This window comes from Entelurus aequoreus, linkage group LG22 (assembly GCF_033978785.1).
Source record: "Entelurus aequoreus isolate RoL-2023_Sb linkage group LG22, RoL_Eaeq_v1.1, whole genome shotgun sequence".
NCBI lineage: Eukaryota > Metazoa > Chordata > Actinopteri > Syngnathiformes > Syngnathidae > Entelurus > Entelurus aequoreus.
In genome coordinates, this window is record NC_084752.1 from 23,494,727 (window position 1) to 23,517,861 (window position 23,135).

The following is a 23,135-nucleotide window of genomic DNA, read 5'->3' on the forward strand; positions in this document are numbered from 1 at the left end:
TTTCTCTTCATGCTTGTGTATGTTCTGACATTTGCAGCATGTTTCTTTTGCGTTTGCTTTTGAAATGTATTTCTGAAGCAATTATGTAATTGCAGCAATTTTACTCTGCAGTATTTTGCTGTTGCATTCGTTATGTTTGTGCTTTGGGTAATGATCATTTCTGTGTTTAGAGCATTAGTTGACCAATGTGAAGGGAATACAATGAAAAAGCACTTGAAAATTCAGTTTGACACCAAATCTTTGAAAACAGTAGAACCAAAATAAAAATAAACACATATGTAAGAAACAAAGAGATGTTAACAAAGATGTAAGTTAAAAAAAAAAATCAGTTATCACTACCATGAATTGATTAACGTGGACCCCGACTTAAACAAGTTGAAAAATGTATTCGGGTGTTGCCATTTAGTGGTCAATTGTACGGAATATGTACTGTACTGTGCAATCTACTAATACAAGTCTCAATCAATCAATCAAAAAAAGTTGCTCTTATATAAATGTGCAAGAATAGTTAGTTTGGATTGTTAGTTTAGTGACTGGTGCGACATAGATATTTTTGATTCATGATGATTTTTTTAATAATACAAGCTGTAATTTTAAAGTGAGTGAACAAAAAACAAAACAATTGGTGTAAATAAAATGATAATACAAAAAGACTTATCTGGTTTATTTTTAATGTGACTTTATTGAAAAGGCTTTGAGTATCATAGCTAAAATACATCTTGGCTTACATACAAAATGCAAAGGCTAACATAATTAAGAATAACATGTTTCACATTTTGGGAGTCCAAATGGACCGCACACCCCATGTTGTTAAATAATCATACTCCCCTCTAATGGAGAGTAAAGTTAATTGATAATGTGATTTTTAAAATGATAAATGGCTTTGAATTAATCACATCTGCAACAGACAAGTATGCATTGTACACAAGTGATACAATCGTGACACAAACTGTGACAAAAAGAAAATGCATTCATTCGTCTGTGTGGAGTACAATATTAGTAAATATTTTTAGTATTGCTAGAAAAATGTCTTTAAAGTCCTGTGCACATTTATACCCATATTTATTCAATGCATAACGTATTTTTGTTGTTATGCGAATGCAGTGATTCTCAAACTGTGGTATGTGTACCACTAGCCGTACACGGGTTACATCTAGTTATATGCCAAATAATCACATAATTAAAGTACAGTGTTTACATTGTTACTGTTCAAACTGTGTGTAATGTAGCAGTGGCCAAAAATATGAAATATGCGTGTTCCTTGTTTTTAACTAATACTTAGACATATTATGCTACTGTATTTTAATCTTGGTCATTACGGTGGTACTTGGAGACACGTTTTTTCTGACGTGGTACTTGGTGAAAAAAGTTTGAGAACCACTGTGTTAATGGCATTTAGAAGTCGATAAATGGAGTAGCATTGTGTGATCATCATATTTTTCTGTATATAATAATAATAATCTTGCATTTGTTTTTGCATACTCAGTGCTGTATCGAATAATTACCGTATTTTTCGGACTATAAGTCGCAGTTTTTTTTCATAGTTTGGCACTTATACTCAGGAGCAACTTATGTGTGAAATTATTAACACATTACCGTAAAATATCAAATAATATTATTTAGCTCATTCACGTAAGAGACTAGACGTATAAGATTTCATGGGATTTAGCGATTAGGAGTGACAGATTGTTTGGTAAATGTATAGCATGTTCTATATGTTATAGTTATTTGAATGACTCTTACCATAATATGTTACGTTAACATACCAGGCACGTTCTCAGTTGGTTATTTATGCCTCATATAACGTACACTTATTCAGCCTGTTGTTCACTATTCTTTATTTATTTTAAATTGTCTTTCAAATGTCTATTCTTGGTGTTGGGTTTTATCAAATACATTTCCCCAAAAAATGCGACTTGTACTCCAGTGCGACTTATATATATATTTTTTATTTCTTTATTATGCATTTTTTGCAGGTGCGACTTATACTCCGGTGCGACTTATACTCCGAAAAATACGGTAGTATGGCTTTAAATTAATGAAGGCTGATTAGTATGAATTGTTGCATTGTTGGCTCAATAATATTATCGCCTGTAAGCAAGCAGGCTGCCATTTGTCAAACAAAACAAAGATGTTAGCAAAGACCACAAGCAACACCTCCATAACATTTTATGGATAAAAGGACAGTTCTGCAGAGAATAAGTATACAGGGCGCTGGCAGTGTGTTAATAGAAAGCACATGTTGTTCGCTTAGATCTAAAACTGCAGCTTTTGTTCTGCTTTGGCTCAATCGCTTTACTGACACTAAATACAAACATTGGGCAACAGTGTAAAAAGCCAATCAGGTATTAGGTGTAGCTGGGCTGAAATATGTTTCCAAATATTACTCAATAATGATGACTTCTATCCTCAAACAAGATATACTAATATAGAATGTTGAATGAATGAATACAGGGAACAAAAACAATAGGAGGACAGTATTTAATTAACTTGCGTTTGAGCAGCAACATTGTAAAAATAAAAATAAATCTTTCGATTTCTGCGTTGCATATTGTTTTGGAACCAATAACTGGAAATTGAATTCAAAACGTAATGCACAGTAGCTTAATACTGCTGGAAGTTTAAAATATTCTAGCCTTCATTTACTGTAGTATTGACCAGTATGTTGCATTAAAAAAAAAAAGCAATTCAGTGAGAACACATACAATATACAAATAAAACAGTAACATTCCCAAGAAATAACAGGTAATAAAGTGGCTCAAAAATATATATTTCTATGTATAAAAAAATCATCCAAACTTTCTTTTTGCCGTCATGGACGTTCCCTTTTTGACAATATTTGTTCAAATTGTCAACAATTCAGTCTCCGCTGCTGTGTAAAAATGGTAAAAAACAGGTTCGGAATTGCGATTGTTTTGCTGAGGTTTGTACTTGTGACACTGAATAAATATTTGGTCTCTATAGCGATATGTCCAGTCAGCAAAATCTGCATTAATAAACAATACATATACACCAATGGGACCCATTACCTCCCTGCTTGGCACTCAGCATCAAGGCTTGGAATTGGGGGTTAAATCACCAAAAATGATTCCCGGGCGCGGCCACTGCTTCTGCTCACTGCTCCCCTCACCTCCCAGGGGGTGATCAAGGGTGATGGGTCAAATGCAGAGAATAATTAGGCCACACTTCGTGTGTGTGTGTGACAATCCTTGGTACTTTAACTTTAACAATACTCCACTTATTCAATCCTCTTTATCGCGTTTGTCTGCAGGAGATGACATTAACATGTTGTAATTCACATTTGATTGCCATAAGTTTGCAAGCTACTGAATATGAACACATCGCTACCTGTAATCTTTACATGAAAATATAAAAAATGCCTTTTATAGTTGTTGCACCACATGATCAGTGCTTGTCACAAGACTTTTAAAAAAGAGTGCCACTTTCATATATACTTAACACACATTTGATCCAGCGGTAAATATTTGCTTATTTAAAAGACAGTGGGAGATTTGTTATTGTTACCTGCCAACAAATAATATTGAATCGGCCCTTTTCCACCGCAGGAACTTTTTTTTTTTTTAGGAACTTCCCCACTTAAAGTTCCCCCGTGTGTTCCCACCAAAAACTACCCGGGTAGATTTAGTTCTTGAGGAACCTTTCGGAGTTCTCACCACATATTGCTGATGCGGGTTTATTGATTTTTAAATGCGCCAGAAAATAACCCGTTTTGTACAATGCACAGTAGTGCGTAAATGTGTTCCTGTATAGTATTTCTCCAGAAATGACATCAATGATGGTATTTTGAGAGGTAATCATTGAAGTCGGACATCACTGAAGGCCTAGGTGGGAAACGCACGGCCATACGCCATCAGCCTGATATTGTATATACTAACCTGAACTGTGAAATGCGGTGGAAACACAAACCACCCACTTCTACAGGAAACTATAGATCCAGCAGGAAGCAAAAGTTTGATGGAAAAGGGCCTATTGTTTATAGGACATCTGACTTGATTCCTTCCCCATAAGCACTTGCCAATAGGAAAGAAAGCTCCACATGCTCTTTTTTCCACACACACACACACACACACACACACACACACACACACACACACACACACACACACACACACACACACACACACACACACACACACACACACACACACACACACACACACACACACACACACACACACACACACACACACACACACACACACACACACACGTTGACCTAGCGCTCACTAAGACACAATAAACATCATGATGCGTCCGTTATCCCAAGCTAGGCTTTAATTGCACTTGGTGCCACCATGGAGCGTGGGGGACGAGTCAGTGGAAGTCCAGAGGGGCCCATGTCGGGTGGCGGCACAGATTGGCGTCGAAGTGCTGGTTGTGCAAGCGGTCCAGAGAAGTGGACGGGTACATACAGCGTGTTTACATACATCCATAGCAGTGGTAGAGAGGTACACAGGTTGGACCCCAGGATGCTTGACCTGGTAGAAAACATCCCTCGGACTTAGTTCTTCTTGTTGTTACGCCTTCTGGACTTCTTCACCCTGCACACACGTTCAGAAACACAGTGGATGGTCAAACCATGTCCTCTTATTAACGAGGAAATTCATTCATTTTTTTGTGTGTGTCTATACTGACAATCATTTTTGTATTTACTGGTATACAGCACTCCCCGCGATCCCGTAAGGCAGTGTTTTTCAACCACTGTGCCGCGGCACACTAGTGTACTGTGAGATATTGTTTGGAAATTGTGTAAATTCACCTAATTGGGTTAAAAATATTTTTTGCAAACCAGTAATTATTATCTGTACCGTCAAGAGCTCGGCAGAGTAACTGTGTAATGCTCTTCCATATCAGTAGGTGGCAGCAGATGCTTTGATGTCGGGAACATGGTTTGTCGTGATCACAATATGCAGACGACAGCGGGAGGCAGCGTGCATGTAAAAAGGTATCTAATGCTTAAACCAAAAATAAACAAAGGGCATTAAAGCTTAGGGATGGCTATGCAAAACGAAACTAAAACTAAAATGGCTGCAAAGTAAACAAAAACGGAATGCTGGACAACAGCAAAAACTGTTACTGTTCAAACTGTGTGTAATGTAGCAGTGGCCAAAAATATGAAATATGCGTGTTCCTTGTTTTTAACTAATACTTAGACATTTTATGCTACTGTATTTTAATCTTGGTCATTACGGTGGTACTTGGAGACACGTTTTTTCTGAGGTGGTACTTGGTGAAAAAAGTTTGAGAACCACTGTGTTAATGGAATTTAGAAGTCGATAAATGGAGTAGCATTGTGTGATCATCATATTTTTCTGTATATAATAATAATAATCTTGCATTTGTTTTTGCATACTCAGTGCTGTATCGAATAATTACCGTATTTTTCTGACTATAAGTCGCAGTTTTTTTTCATAGTTTGGCCGGGGGTGCGACTTATACTCAGGAGCGACTTATGTGTGAAATTATTAACACATTACCGTAAAATATCAAATAATATTATTTAGCTCATTCACGTAAGAGACTCGACGTATAAGATTTCATGGGATTTAGCGATCGGGAGTGACAGATTGTTTGGTAAACGTATAGCATGTTCTATATGTTATAGTTATTTGAATGACTCTTACCATAATATGTTACGTTAACATACCAGGCACGTTCTCAGTTGGTTATTTATGCGTCATATAACGTACACTTATTCAGCCTGTTGTTCACTATTCTTTATTCATTTTAAATTGCCTTTCAAATGTCTATTCTTGGTGTTGGGTTTTATCAAATACATTTCCCCAAAAAATGCGACTTATACTCCAGTGCGACTTATATATGTTTTTTTTCTTCTTTATTATGCATTTTCGGCAGGTGCGACTTATACTCCGGTGCGACTTATACTCCGAAAAATACGGTAGTATGGCTTTAAATTAATGAAGGCTGATTAGTATGAATTGATCCCCGCGATCCCGTAGGGCAGTGTTTTTCAACCACTGTGCCGCGGCACACTAGTGTACTGTGAGATATTGTTTGGTGTGCCGTGGGAAATTGTGTAAATTCACCTAATTGGGTTAAAAATATTTTTTGCCAATAACCAGTAATTATTATCTGTACCGTCAAGAGCTCGGCAGAGTAACTGTGTAATGCTCTTCCATATCAGTAGGTGGCAGCAGATGCTTTGATGTCGGGAACATGGTTTGTCGTGATCACAATATGCAGACGACAGCGGGAGGCAGCGTGCAGGTAAAAAGGTATCTAATGCTTAAACCAAAAATAAACAAAAGGCATTAAAGCTTAGGGATGGCCATGCAAAACGAAACTAAAACTAAAATGGCTGCAAAGTAAACAAAAACGGAATGCTGGACGACAGCAAAGACTTACAGCGCGTGGAGCAGACGGCGTCCACAAAGTACATCCATCCGTACATGACATGACAATCAACAACAAAATAGGAGCGCAAGACAAAAACTAAAACACTACACACAGGAAAACATCAAACAACTCCAAATAAGTCACGGCGTGATGTGACAGGTGGTGACAGTACACCTACTTTGAGACAAGAGCTATAGTGATGCATGGTTAGTTATGGTTCGAATTTATATCCAACAATTGCGAGGATGACTTTTTACTGTCAATATCGGCTGCTGAGTTTAATTTTTTTGTTTTCTGCTGATGGTGTGCCTCCGGATTTTTTTAATGAATAAAATGTGCCTTGGCTCAAAAAAGGTTGAAAAACACTGGATTAGTCTTCTTTATATATTATTCCTCTGACAATTTTTCCACAAATTTAAATGTCTTTATACAAACATTAACTTTAATCCAACACACTGTACAGTAGTTTATAAATGGCAGCAGTATTCCCACCCTACTCACTGTACCTTGCAGGTTTGAACTGAAAACATGAATAATTATATTATTAAATTCATGTTAGCATTTAGGATAGCTCACAATTAGTGCTCTATTTGGCTGCTAGCGATTAGTAGCGCTATACTTTTATTAGGACCACTTTAACTTAAAATACATTTTTATACAGGATATATAAGTATCTCTCCATCAATTTGGCTGTTATTTCTAAGCAATGACTTATTTTGAGTTGTTTGGTGTTTTCCTGTGTGTACTGTTTTAGTTGTTGTCTTGCGCACCTATTTTGGTGACTTTTTCCTTTTTTGTTGGTATTTTCCTGTAGCAGCTTCATGTCTTCCTTTGAGCGCTATTCCCCGCACCTGCTTTGTTTTAGCAATCAAGACCATTTAAGTTGTGCGAATGCTATCCTTCTTTGTGGGGACATCGTTGATCGTCATGTCATGTCCGGATGTACTTTGTGGACGCCGTCTCTGCCCCACACGCTGTAAGTCTTTGCTGTCGTCCAGAATTCTGTTTTTGTTTATTTTGCAGCCAGTTCAATTTTAGTTTCATTTTGCATAGCCTTCCCTAAGCTTCAATGCCTTTTCTTAGGGGCACTCGTCTTTGGTTTATTTTTGGTTTAAGCATTAGATACCTTTTTACCTGCACACTGCCTCCCGCTGTCATCTGCATATTGTGATCACGACAAACCATGTTCCCGACATCTACATCTACGACATTAGCTACTTGCTGCCACCTACTGATATGGAAGAGTATAACATGGGTATACTTCCGAGCTCCAGACAGCACAGACACTCAACAACGGCACGTTATTTGCGGATTATAATAATAATAATAATACCTGGGATTTATATAGCGCTTTTCTAAGTACCCAAAGTCGCTTTACATGTAGAACCCATCATTCATTCACACCTGGTGGTGGTAAGCTACTTTCATAGCCACAGCTGCCCTGGGGTAGACTGACGGAAGCGTGGCTGCAATTTGCGCCAACTCCGACCACCTATAACTACTGGTTTGCAAAAAAATATTTTTTAACCCAAATAAGTGAAATTACATAATCTCCCACAGCACACCGGACTGTATCTCACGGGCACAGTGGTTGAACAACACTGGACTAATCAACCAGAAATTTCACTACCCTTCTACGGACCCCCTGTTGAAGACCGCCGCTATACGGACCCCCTGTGTTATCATATATACATAATGTTGAGACATGTTAGCAGACTTGATCCTAATGTTGTTCAGCTTTAAACAAGCATTCATTGATGTTTATGATGTGCACAATGTTTGTTTTTACAGGCAATATACAGTGGAGGCATTTTCACAATTTAAAAGGGCGATGGTGACAAAGGGCAGACATGCTCGCTTCCTACCAGAACAAAGGTTTCAGATTTTAATCTACAGCTTTCATTCTTGTAAGAGCAACATTTCCCACGTGCCCAGTTTTTAGTCTGTAACGCTTCATATCACATTTCATGTTTGAGTCCACCTCTCGTAGCTGTAAAAACATTGTTGGCATGTGATACACTCGGGCTACCAGGTAGAGGTAGAACTTCTTTATACGGGACTTGTATCACGTGAAGCGCACTAATAAACGTATGTCCGTTCCCATGCCGAATGAACCACAACTAACTTTGAAGTGTTCAAAGTGGCGCTGCTTCCCATCTGACGCGCCGTGGTGTGAAATGTTGTGTTTGGTCGTCAGTCTCAATGTGTTATTCAAAACAGGTGGAAACATTTGTAGTGGGCAGCAGCAGGAAACGACTCGCCTTTTTCATATCCTCAAAAATATGTGCGCTGTTGCCCAGCCAAAACCACTCACCTGTCCTAATTGACCAACATAATTAGTTTTTCGCATTTAAATCAGTATGAAGTAGAGTTGCTGCCCCTTATTCTTTTATAAGGAGCGAGCATATGACAAGCAATACACTGTATTTTCCGGACTACAAGCCACACCCACTAAATTTTAGACGGACTATAAACTGCAGATATACACTGAAATTAGATATTTACAGAGAAATATTTATCAAATGTTTATTTACATACATTAATTGTTTCCAAACAGCTCCTATAACACGGCAGTAAAACCCCTAATCCAGGGGTGTCAAACTCATTTTAGATCGGGGGGCCACATGGAGAAAAATCTACTCCCAAGTGGGCCGGACTGGTAAAATCACGGCACGATAACTTAAAAATAAAGACAACTACAGGTTGTTTTCTTTATTTAAAATTAGAACAAGCAAGCACATTCTGAAAATGTATAAATCATAATGTTGTTGTTGTTTTTTTGCACTTACATGTTGCGGTTAATAGTATTTTAAAAGTTAAAGTTAAAGTACTAATGATTGTCACACACACTAGGTGTAGTGAAATTTGTCCTCTGCATTCGACCCATCCCCTAGTTCACGCCCTGGGAGGTGAAGGGAGGAGTGGGCAGCAGCAGTGGCCACGCCCGGGAATCATTTTTGCTGATTTAACCCCCAATTCCAACCCTTGATGTTGATTGCCGAGCTCGGGAGGTAATGGGTCCCATTTTTATAGTCTATGGTATGACTCGGCCGGGGTTTGAACTCACAACCTACTGATCTCAGGGCACTCTAATCACTAGTCCACTGAGTAGGTGGCCTAGTGGTTCTACCTTTATTTGTCGTTATTTATACTTTCTGAATAAATTAAGTGATATTGTTCATCAGTAAACTAAATGGTATTCATTTTAAATCTATTAAGATAAAAAAATGATATCAAAATCAAATTACAGGATGGTATTTTTGTAGTTTGCTCATTTTCCTCGACTAGTGCACTAACATCATGTGGTTTATTTTTTTTTAACTTATGTAGCATCATCTACAAAGATACAAAGAATTGCTATTGCGACATCTAGCGGACACATTTAGAACAGCTGTTTCTTTTATTCAAAAATGTTGGCTCATTTTTAAACTTAGCAAACTCCTCCCACGGGCCGGATAAAACCGTTGACACCCCTGCCCTAATCAAACAAAACGTCAAAAAAAAACAAAAGGTTCAAAATGTTTATCGGGATTCTTATTCCTTGTACTTTTTTAAACACTTTAGGTTTGAACAGTTTCTTCAAGTGGATCATTTTAGGACATTGTCTGATTTCTTTGCCTCATCCATTCCATAATTTAGCCATTAGTGAAGAAATATCCATTAATTGGCGGCACCTCTGTAAAAGCCGCAGGATTCAAAGCTTGGGAAAAAAGTAGAGGCTTATAGTCCGAAACATACCGTAATGTGACTGCCATAGGGCAGTATAAACTTTTGACGTTGCCCAGCCAATCAACAAAGATTGACCCTGCACAAACACAGTAAACAACACCAGTAAATTAATTTATTGTGTATCTTTATATTGTGCGCTTTGAGTGTTCACCATGTTTCAAAGAAGCAGGCACGCAGCCTGGCAATAATCACTACCAGACACATTTTGTTTATGAGGAATGTGTTGATTTTAACTACATTGCTTGTTAAAATCTGAACGCGCTTCTGCTATTGTTGGACTTTTTACGCTTTCCTCCCCCAGTGTTGCCCTACGGCTAAGGCTGGTCCGCTGTTAATGTGCAATTAGTGGCGATAATTATGCAATGAATGCCTTTAAAAAGCCAGTTGACATACTTGCGTGCTTAAGTGCGGCGAGCGAACTGATGATGATAAACTCTGTGATGACGCCTGTGATTCTCAGGCAGAAGGTTATGAGAAAGGAGGAAGCCGTCGCACCGCAAGAAGATTTATGACTTTCCTCAACTTAATGCAGATCATTTCACAGATGATAACTCAGCTGCATGCGTCAACGCTTTCGCTGAGTAAGTACCAGCTAGACGGTCAACCGGCAATTTGTAACTGTGGTTTATTTGTACTCTCCAGGCTCCAAATTCGAATTATTCGTGTCTGTCTTTGTCAAGGATGCAGAAGAAAGTGAGAATTACTCTCACTTGTTAATGGCGTTCTTCAAGTACTGTTGCAGCCACTTGGTTTCAGGGTTGATGCAAACTTCCCGGTTGTTCTTCAGCTTGGCACTGTGTGGGGAAAAAAAACATGACACAATTTGAATATTAGATTTTCTGAGCTGGGATACAGTTAGGGATTTTTAAATCCAATGTGTGCAAATGAGACCTGGTTTGCTGGGGAATTAGATAACACGGCTAACAAAACTCCAAATACATGTAATTGTGTGCAGAGAAAGAACTCGGATATAAGCTTATAAAGCAGAGGTTCTTAACCTTGTTGGAGGTACCGAACCCCACCAGTTTCATATGCGCATTCACCGAACCCTTCTTTAGTGAAAAATAAAATGTTGTTTTTTTTCAAATTCAAGACAAAGTTATAGGTTTTTGGCAACACTTTAGTATGGGGAACATATTCTAAGTAACAAAGACTTACTTTAGAGTTATTTGGACACTAGTGGAACATATTCTAAGTAACAAAGACTTAATTTAGAGTTATTTGGACACTAGTGGAACATATTCTAAGTAATAAAGACTTAATTTAGAGTTATTTGGTTAGGGTTAGGGTCAGGGTTAGAGGGTTAGGGTTATAATAAGGCCATGCCGAGTAAGGCATTAATAAGTACTTAATAATGACTAGATAAGAGCCAATATGTTACAAATTTGCATGTTAATAAGCAACTAATTAATGGTGAATATGTTCCCCATACTAAAGTGTTATCATATTTTTTTACTGGTGCATAAAATGAACCGTGCATGAACATCACCTTGTTCAAACAACAAAACCAACACAGTGCATAAACTCACAACAAATTACACACCTGCAAACCAGTCAGCTTTTGCCGTATCCGTAATTCGCCGATAGGGAGAAGTTTGTATTTACACGATGAATCAGGTGTGTTTTGACCCCCGCCGAACCTCTGCGGCCGACTCACCGAACCCCTAGGGTTCGATCGAACCCAGGTTAAGAACCACTGTTATAAAGGCTTATAAAGATGCATGTAATATTCATAAAAATCATGCAATAAATAGTGTTCCTATTTCGCAAAAATTCACTTACCAGGTTAAGGTTGCAACTTCCTTAAAGGCCATTTGTCTTCACCTCTACCTGGTTGGTGGATTTTTTTTTTGCCTTAATTATTTGTGTTACACTATTTGGCTGGGACCTGAATTTATAAGGTGCATGTTTGCCATTTACATTCTCACCTTAATTTGCGACAAAGTAAGTCTATACAACACGCATACTTTTGCTTCTAAATACTGGACGATTACGTTTTTTTTAAAGGGAATGGTTGGAAACCATGTGTTTACCAGCGTGAACCAGGAAGTGACATGCTAACTAACATACAGATAAACAAAGAAAGGCAGACTTTTTTTCAATATTAATGATCTCTTTTTGGAATTACGGTTACAAATGTACCATCCTAAGGCCCTGTGAAAAATAATAGAACTAGAAATGGTAGAGAAACATTAATCTAAAATATTTTAAAATCTTGTACGTCATTCTCCGACTGGACCCCGACTTAAACAAGTTGAAAAACTTATTCGGGTGTTACCATTTAGTGGTCAATTGTACGGAATATGTACTTCACTGTGCAACCTACTAATAAAAGTCTCAATCAATCAAAAAAAACCCTCCATGAACAAGGTAGTGATTTGCTAGCTAAAATGCAAACAAACAAATATATATTTTTAAATATTAAGTATGTCTTTTCGACACTACAGTTACAGATTAACCGTTCCAGATCCATCTGTAAAATAATGTAAATATTGATTGATTGATTGATTGATTGATTGAGACTTTTATTAGTAGGTTGCACAGTGAAGTACATATTCCGTACAATTGACCACTAAATGGTAACACCCGAATAAGTTTTTCAACTTGTTTAAGTCGGGGTCCCATATAGATGGTGGAGCCCGTTTAGCTACATTATTTTTAAAATCTCAAACGTTATTCTTCATGAACCAGGAAGTGGCCTGTTGGTTAACCTACAGACAATCAAACATCTCCCCATAATAATTATCTCTTTTCTGCATTCTATTTACAAGATACCTGTCCCAACGCCATCTGTAAAATAATGTAAATAGAAATAGTAGACACCCGTTCATCTACAGTATTGTTAATCTCGTACGTCATTCTCCATCCACCAGGAAGTGACCTGCTAGCTAACATGTAAACAAACAATTTTTTTCCACCAAAATTATTTCCAACAAATAAGCAAATTTTTTTGTAAATATTAGGTATGTCTTTTCAACATTACATTTACAAATTACCGTCCCAACTCACTGTGAAAATTTCCGCAAATAGAAATGGTACAGAGTGACCTATTCATCTACAGTGTTTTTAATCTTGCACGTCATTCTCCGAGAATCAGGAAGTGACCTGCTAGCTAACATGCAGACAAACAAACACTTTTTTTTAAAATGAATGAATTATTTTTGGCATTTCAGTGACAATATAACTGTTCCTTCTCTCTGTGAAAATAATGTAAATAGAAAAGGTGGAGACATCATTCATCTACAGTAGAAAGTATTGCTACTCTCGTACATCATTTTCTATGAACCAGGAAGTGGCCTGCTAGCCAACAAATAGACATAGCACGATTTTGAGCAAAAATGTAATTGCAAATTTTTCGCATCTAAATTTAGTTTACGATTCCATTTGCGACTTTTATATTGTATACATATAAATGCATAAAACTGTGAAAATAACGAGTGAAGGAAGGCATGTTATTTTTAGACTGTCAACATGGTTGTCACTCAAATGCCGGTGATGGCGGGGGAATAAAAAACTCAGCCTCGTGCGGTCACGTTATCGTACTAATTAAAACCTTGATGTCAATTTTATTTCTAGCATTTCTTCTCTCTTGTTTAACCTTTTACAACTATATTTCCCCAGAATGGTTTTTAAAAGGGTATGTTCCTGTTGTCTTGAACTAGGTGTAGCCTAGCTTGCTAGCAACCAAACAGACAACCTTTTCATTTTTTGTTAGAGGATTTTATTTACAGTTCAAAGCCATTTGAGTCAAACTATGGCTTCCCGCCATCCTAGAATCAAAAATGATATGTTCCTTTTGTTTTATCTTCCATTACCAGGAAGGAGCCTGCCAACTGACATAATTGATGGATAAACATGGCACTCCATTTTGTTAACAGTTCATTTATAACTGTACTTTCGACATTATTGTGTAAACTGTGCGAATGCTTGATTCTCCAAAAGGAAGATTGGGCATTAGTTTATCTATTTAAGTGTCATACATAAATCAGCTTCATTGTCAATGGGCGCATCCTCCGCCTATAAAGTTGCTTAGAAACATTTTAAAAGTTTATTTGGCAAGATAAGCTGTAAGAATCGGATCACTGAGATCCAGTGATGCAACGACAAACATACATAAAAGTACAATATGTTTCTCTTTGTGGAAATATAAACCACAGAATGAACCACGAGCAACATTAATGAGTCCCTACAGTAGTCTAAATATCATCTGGGGAGGTGATAAAAGGTAAACACTGCGGAAACACTTAAAGGATCATGCGCTGTTTCCGAACATATTTATTTTATCACTAGCTAATAAATCATTTCGGTATTTATGGAATCAAGAGTTCATCTTTGTAAACTTCTCAAAACACATCACAGTTTAAAGCCACATGATTACAACCTCAATCTCTCTGGAGGGAAAAATCTCAAAGAAGAAATCTTCAATTTATCCTATTTATCTTTCGGAATCTCATTTTTAGCACAAAAAGGAACGAAAGTAATCGTTATCCATACTGGTATTTAGGCACAGTTCATGAAATGGCAGGCCAGAAACACCTGAGCTCAGAAGTCCTACAAAGCTCAGCACGTCCTCTAACTAACTAACACACGTGAGCTGCAGATGTGAGGCTGCCTGAGCATGACAGGCAGTCAACCAGCAGCCAGCTGAGGAAAATTAACACTCTTCTGTTTCCACTGGAGAACAGCTGCGAGAGATGCCCGTGCTCTGTCTGAAGCGCATTTCATTGAAATGAGCTAAAATTATGCATGGACAATTTTTTAGAATAGCTGCGAACAACCGTTCAGATGAAATTCTAAGTAGATGTTTAAAATGGCCCTTGCACACCTGTACTTTTGCATAGTCATTAAATAAAAACTATGATGTTACAAGATCTATACTATACGGAGCCCCTAATAGAATAGAATGGACTTTATTATCATTATTTTTGCATATAACAAGATTAAGGACTCCAACTTAAGGTGCGGTAGTGGAAACAAATATGGGATAAAATTAAATTTCACAAGAAGTAATAAAGATAAAAAATAAGAATTGAAATAAACAGACTACTACCAAATAAAAATAACAAGCAATCCTGTACAATATACAAAACACTATACAAATTACTGTACAATATACAGAACAAGACAAAAGTACCGGAGTAATAAATAACAATCAGTGTCGGATGTATTGCACTCAATGGATATTGCACACTAGGGTATTAAGGTAGAATATTGCATAGGGGTGAATTATGTATTATAAGTTTGAGTTCAAGAAGGGACATGGAGGGAAAAAAATGCTTTGCGAGATGTCGCAAAAGGTTTTTTTCCTATGTCAGTGAACCGGAAGTAAAACAGACACAGCGATGGTGAACCGGAAGTGAAACAGACAAAGCGATGGAGGAGCCTACCCATCATTGATTTCTATTTTAGTATTGGCCTAACATATAAAGACATCAAATCGTATTATGGTCCCACAACAGAGCACAGATGATGGGTAGGCTCCTCCATCGCTTTGTCTGTTTCACTTCCGGTTCACCACCGCTGTGTCTGTTTTACTTCCGGTTCACTGACATAGGAAAAAAACCTTTTCGAGATCTCGCAAAACATCCATGTCCCTTTAGGCGCTCCGTAATACTACAATCTTTCATATATCTATAAAATAACATTAGGGTGCTTAATAAATGTGATATACTGTATCTATATTCACACACTAAAAGCAGAAAATGTCAGTGTGATTTACTTAAACAAATGTTGGGGTTTGGTTGAAAATGTGAATTTTCACTTCCATTATATTGACCACCAAAATATTTGGCTAAAAATATAAACAATCAATCGAATGCAATTGAATTAACCTTTCTCAAGGTCAAACTGTCACAATCATACAATATTTATTACCCAAAAAGGTGATATTTTAGGTAACATTTCTGTAAAAGCTACTACTGTAGCAATTCAACAATAAAATACAATTCAAACACTCTCTTAAATGGAACCTATGATTATTTTTATTTAATTTAAAACCACTTCATTGTGATTTAGCTAATATGTGTTGGATATGCTTTAGTGTAAATTTTGCTCAACAGCCACATACACTACCGTTCAAAAGTTTGGGGTCACCCAAACAATTTCTTGGAATAGCCTTAATTCTAAGAACAAGAATAGACTGTCGAGTTTCAGATGAAAGTTCTCTTTTTCTGGCCATTTTGAGCGTTCAATTGACCCCACAAATGTGATGCTCCAGAAACTCAATCTGCTCAAAGGAAGGTCAGTTTTGTAGCTTCTGTAACGAGCTAAACTGTTTTCAGATGTGTGAACATGATTGCACAAGGGTTTTCTAATCATCAATTAGCCTTCTGAGCCAATGAGCAAACACATTGTACCATTAGAACACTGGAGTGATAGTTGCTGGAAATGGGCCTCTATACACCTATGTAGATATTGCACCAAAAACCAGACATTTGCAGCTAGAATAGTCATTTACCACATTAGCAATGTATAGAGTGTATTTCTTTAAAGTTAAGACTAGTTTAAAGTTATCTTCATTGAAAAGTACAGTGCTTTTCCTTCAAAAACAAGGACATTTCAATGTGACCCCAAACTTTTGAACGGTAGTGTATATAACTGGACTAGATTTGTTGAGTCTGTCTCATTCCTTCAGATTTGCATTATACCTCGCCCCACCCTCCCTAAAAGTGTCGTAATTTATCTTTAAGTTCACTGTTCAAAGTAAAAAAAACTTAGCTAACATTTTATAAAGATTCACCTGGTCACATTAGATACAACTGCGCACTTTCCAATTGAGTCAGACTCTGCTCTGCTTGTAGCAGCATTTATGCACGTCTATGTTATTATGTGCATTAGATTAGATACAAATAATACGTTAGCTTACCTTTGTTTTGTGTTTCCTCATAACTTGAAGCAGAGGGGGAGGACCTTACCACTCTAGCTAAGAGCTTGACTTAATGTCCAAATAAGTACGTCCACCTCGTTGTGACGTCACACCAGAGCCAAACTGCAAAAATCCACGAAGAGAGGCATCCAAAACTGCGTGCAAGCCCACGCCGAAATTATTGAACCTTATAATTTGATGCTTTGGCATTGTTTAACAGGATTATACAACATTGTAACAACATTTATGTATCAGAAAAAAAGAAAATCATCACAGGTCTCCTTGAATTTTATTTTATTTTTGTCAAAAGCGATCTTTTTATTTAGTCGGTCACATTTCAGAAAAAAATGTCTAATGTGAACGCAAACTGACCCATGATGTCACATGTGCTGCAGTGTTAATAGAAGTAAACATGGCTCCAATTCTAGTCGGTCTACATCCCGGCGCATTGTGGTAATTTAAAGGATTTTGTGCAATCAAAGTCGACATTTTCGGAATGGAATTATCACGCATAGAAGTCTAAAAAGGAAGAGGGCAAGTTCGTAGGACATTTGCTTCAACGTCTTCTCCGAAGAACGAGTGGGCAAGCAGTCCTAGAGAGGTGTGGTGGAACATTGACGTACGTTTCTAAAACGTTATTTTCACTTTTTTTCAGCTCATTTGTCAATAATTTAATTTGTAACCGTTTATTTTGGCGAATATTTTTTGTTGTAGTATAGGTCGGATGACTGCAATTGTTCGGACTGCAGTGGCATCGAATACATATCTGACTGATATCCACAGACGAAAGAGCCTTGGGTCAGATTTGAAACATTCAGAATTGTACTGTTCACACTGACATGAACAAATCCGATACAGGAGGGCACACAGGCGTGATAACGTTTCAGAGATAAACCTTACGCATCGTATTTTTTTACATGAATAATAGACAAGTGTAAAAAGAAGTTGATCACCAGTGATAACGTGTACAGCAGCAAGACTACATTACTACTAGCCTACACTAGTACTAGATCTGCAGAGTTGTCAACACATTATATAAAATATACTTAAAACGTCTGATAATTTCCAAAAGTACAACCTTTAAGGCGCTAGAATTTAGAGTGACGTCTGTACTTCAATAAAGCTTATAAAGCACTAAGAGGACACTTATTAGATATTAGACAAACTGTAGTGATCCACAAGGGAAATTCTTCCACACAGTAGCTCAGTTACAAAGGAAGGAAAGGATAAGGATGGAAAGGATAATGCACACAAGGGCACAAAAAGAGGGCGAAAACAAAAGGTATAAAGTAGACTAAAAATGTACCACAGTAGCAATATAAAACATAACATATATGTAATATTTACATATTATATATACAGTATATATACTGATGTATTATTATATTATATTATATTATTATATAATATATACAATATATAACAAATCCCAATTTCCATGGACAATTTTACAGTATATGTAACAGCTGTAGCAAAAAAAAAAGGGAGCATAAAATAAAGAGTAGATACAACATAAAATATACATTATAAACAAAGAGAGGCAGCTAACATATAAACTGTCAGGTAATAGACATTTATCATCTATTGCTGTATGGTGAGTGATTTTGATATTGAACTGCTTAGTAACATTTCACATTTCAAACCTATACATACATTTTAAAACATATCATATTTTTTGCTAATACTCAGATGTGTGCAAGCAGACTGCAAACTCCCTGAGATCTGTGACATTGTAGTGTTTTTAGCCTAATGGCCTGCGTGTTTGTGTGATATTCCACAGACTCAACGACATCTGTGCACAGGGTTTGATGTAAACTTTGTATTTTTGGTGAGTCCTTTTGATCTGACCGGTGGTTCAATTTAACTCTGATTGAACTAAATGATCACCGGATACACAATTAGGGTCACTTTGAACACTAATGCACTTTGTCTGACAAATCTCTATTTGGACAGACTTTTCTTCATACACCAAAAAAAAACCCAAAAAACCCCCACACAAATTAGGTAAATTTGAGATCTGCATTACCATAAATATTGTTTTTAAATTTAAGTATTTTAAGTCTGTGTTTTGATTTTAATGAATGATCATTTGTGCTTATTTGTTCGCTTCTTAGACCCTGAAAATATACAATTTTATAATTTCATCTATCCAAAGAACCAATTCCTATGATAGTATATGAGAATTTTATATGAAAATTATTTTTTGGTGACTTATTTTTTTGCAAAAAGTGTTCCAATATTATCCTCTGCAACTCCCAACCATTTATGGTAAAATATAATTGTAGTACTATCCTAGTGTTATCATCATGTTATGCAATATGTTGTTTGTTTTATAGTTTTTTTTTAAAGGATTGTGATAACAGATTGATTTGAAGGAGACCTAATGATTTTCCTCTTTTCTAATGTTAATATGATATAAATAATAAATAATGGCTATTAAGCGTCAAATTATAAGGTTCATGTATTTGGGCGTGAGCTTGCACGCAGTTTTGGATGCCTCTGAACGCTGTGCTTTGTGGTCTTTTTTTTTTTAACCGTGGGCCATTTGTGATGTCACAGATTGACAATCTAGTAGTATCTGCTGTCGGCCAGTCTCGTCCTCTGTTGAGATTGCTTATTCTTGTTTCATGCCCTCCCGCCTGCTATAATATCTACAAAATGATTATAATGAAATTAATTTGTCCACATATTTTACACAGGACTGTTCAGTCAGCATGGACAGGAACAAAGTTGGATTAGCCACGCCGACGAAAAAGCCTGCACTGTACAAACATACATATACACATACTGTACATATATATTCACTGTACAGACATACATATACACTTACTGTACATATACATACATACACTCATGCACATAATCACGTTTCATCAAACATATATCAACGTTGTTACTCTAGGGGAAACTGGATAACACATGGCACACTGACAAAGCTTAGCCTATTGTTACTATAACAATCTACAAGGTTAATATAGCTGGCTTCTTTTTTTCTCTTTCTATCCCCTCCTGCTCCGGCCCGGCTGCACCAAATGATAATATAAATACATTTGGATAAAGTCAAATACAAATAAGGCAACAAGAGAAGTATCCTACACTTCTCTTCTGTAAAGTAAATCTGAACAGCCGATACGGGCATCTACATCAACTATATCAGGGGTGTCCAAAGTGCGGCCCGGGGGCCATTTGCGGCCCGCAGCTAATTGTTTACCGGCTCGCCACACATTCTACAAAAATTGCAAAATTTATGATATTGCAAAAATAAAAAAAAAACATTTTAAAAAAGTGGAATGAGGTGAAATCTAACAAGAAAAAGTTGCAATGTTGACACAAAGCTGCGATACAGGCTGTTTTTTTTCTTTTGTCTTTGTTTATTTTTCTTTTTTTTGCCATTGCTAAAAAAAAAAAAAGACTAAAAATCTGTTATAATGAATTATTAGTTAAAAAATATCACTTTAAAATGTTTTATGTGGAAAAAATATTGCATATATTGTGTGGTTGCCATATGAAAACATCAAAGTTGTATTTGACAAAAGAGCATAAAACAAACAAAATAATAGTTCAAAACGTAAAATCGACAGATTTATATCTGAAGTTGATCTCGTAATTTAAGTGTTAAAAGTAAAAAAAAACTACTACAAATGTATCACTTTATGAGTGGGGGACCTTTTGGATCCCAAATATATTTAGTAGGATTTTATTGAACTTTTCACTGTGATTACTCAAAAATATTAAAGAATTAAAATCAATGGTGTCCTGCATTATTGATATTTTAAGGCTCTAATTACTAAATACTGCATATTTCAGTTTTACTATAAAAAACAAAGTTGTCTGACAGAAAACCTTTTTTTTTTTTTACTTTATATATATATATAGAGATTTACTGTAAGCGTTAAATAAAAAATAATAATAACAATTTGACTTATTTTTAACAGTTTAATGACTGAGACCCTTTATAGTCCCCGGGAGCCCTAAAGGTTAAAATTTTTTTAAAAAAAATACATATATTTTGTTAAGGTTTGAAAATGAAAAATATCAAAATGGCCCCCCATGCTTAAATTTTTCTGTGTACGGCCCTCAGTGGAAAAAGTTTGGACACCCCTGAACTATATGATTTGCCTGAGAAGCTGGACAGGACAAAAAAATAAATAAAATTATTATTATTCTTTTCATCTAATTGTGGCATGTGCACAATAATGACCTGTGCCATGCGGTGAGATAAATGCTGAAAATGCAGTTTTTTGCGTACCTAATGTTGTAAGCGGTGAATTTGTATGCTGTTTATGACGTTTATTTTCAACTGTGTTTGAAAATATATATTCTTTGGGAGAGGGTGGAACGTGGTGGGTTTCATTTGCCATCTAAATTTGCAGACAGACTCAGAAAATGGTTTATAAATGTAACTGTGGAGCAAAAGTTGTGGAGAAAAAATTCAACCAAAGCATATCTCATACATGTTATCTTGAGTATGTTTGAATACATCATACAATCGGTCTACTTTAAATAATATTATACACTGCAAAAAGAGCTGACAAAATATAAAATAAAAATACAAGATTTTAGGATTTTTTAAAAAAAAAACTAGGGAAATTATCCATGCATGCAGCTCGTTAATTTTACTTGATAAGACATTCTAAATTAAAATTTCTATATCTAGAAATTAGCAGGACTTTTAAGATACAAATAAGTATTTTATTCTGAAAACAAGCATTATTTTCTATGTCGGGAAAACCAAAATGTCTTATTTGAATAGTTATTTTCTCAATTTTAATATTTCTAAACTAGAATGGACAATATATAATTATTCTTGCTAAAATTGGGATTATAGTTAATGACTAAAAATAAGTAAATAGCTCTTAAAAATAGGGAAATTTCAAGAATAAAAAAAAAAAAAACCTGGCAAGTGGCAAATGGTTTGTAGTGTTGACGTCATTTATTTTGTGAATGCATGTTCTTGCCACAAATAAAAAATCTAAATGTTATTTTCAATGAACACGATTTGTTAAAGTAGAATAATATTTATAAACCCTCAACGTATTACCAGGTGTGAATGGATCATTTTTGCAGTGTGAGACGCGTCTTCTGGGATATTAGCGCGTTCAAGCCACTATATGATTAACATTGTCGCGGTCGAAGTGTGTGTGTGTGTGTGTGTGTGTGTGTGTGTGTGTGCGTGTGTGTGTGCGTGTGTGTCTGTGTCTGTGTGTGTGTGTGTGTGTGTGTGTGTGTGTGTGTGTTCCTGTGAGTGATGGAACCCTGGGCCAAATATTTAAGAGAGGATTTGTAGCTGCCTCTCAACATGTGGGTCTCACACCTCCGTGGCAAAAGGTCGCGCGTGAGAGTTAACAACCTTTCCTCCTTCCATATCTCCATCACACCGCTCCACAAATGAAACACCCCCCACATCCCGTGTAGGCGCCCCCTCGTCACTGCAGCCACTTCAACCTGCCGCCTCCTGTGTGAGCAAATGGCGTCCCCACTTTAAAGCGCAGCATCGCGGGCTTCAGCCTCCGATCCCCATCCCTCAATCAAACATGTCAACAACACCCGTAATTGGATCTGTGCTTACTTTCTCTGCCTTCTTTTTTTTATTAGGGGTGGCCGGCCCATCCCGCTTGGGAGCTCGGTCCTGTTTTGGAGGTGTCCTTCCTCATCCTGTTTATCTGTCTCCTCGTCGACTCGCAGCTTCACCTCGAAGTGACTCGGCTAAAGTTCCACAAGCAGCAGGTAGTAATTACTTCACAGCAAGGTAATACCAACAGCATGCTGGGATGGCTTGGCACGGGTGCACGGTGGGACGCTGCTGGGTGGGGGGGGGGGGGGCGGTAGAAGAGTCTAGTGTTACTAGCCGCCTTTCATGTGCCTCAATAGAGATATCAGAGCAGCACGGAATACATCCCGCCTCGCCTAAATGACTTCTTGACTCCTCTGGCAGCGCAGTTTTTCCATGCCTGGTCAGAGCTCTCCATGTCCTCTGCGACCTTTCGCTATTCATTCTCGCTTCCAACGCTCACAAGTCACTCCCCCCCCTCCTCATTTGGCAGCCGTTTCGCCTTTTGGCTGTGAGGCTTCTGCCATTTTCTATAGCAAACAAATGAATGAGGCTTTGAGTTAATGTGTTCCAGACCAATGACATTGGCGGCAAATAAAAAACCCAAAACAA

General features: G+C 37.0%; 1 protein-coding gene across 1 annotated transcript in view; it reads right to left on the minus strand.

Moving 5' to 3' along the window:
- Nucleotides 1-663: 663 nt before the first annotated feature.
- Nucleotides 664-23,135, minus strand: part of LOC133639224 (stromal cell-derived factor 1-like) — a 35,119-nt gene continuing 12,647 nt past the window's right edge. The window contains exons 5-6 of the mRNA XM_062032383.1: nt 10,818-10,901; nt 664-4,562 (exon numbers count right to left, since the gene is read on the minus strand). Coding sequence (XP_061888367.1) covers nt 4,523-4,562; nt 10,818-10,901 — 124 coding nt within the window. The 3' untranslated portion in view covers nt 664-4,522. The remainder of the gene's footprint in view (nt 4,563-10,817; nt 10,902-23,135) is intronic.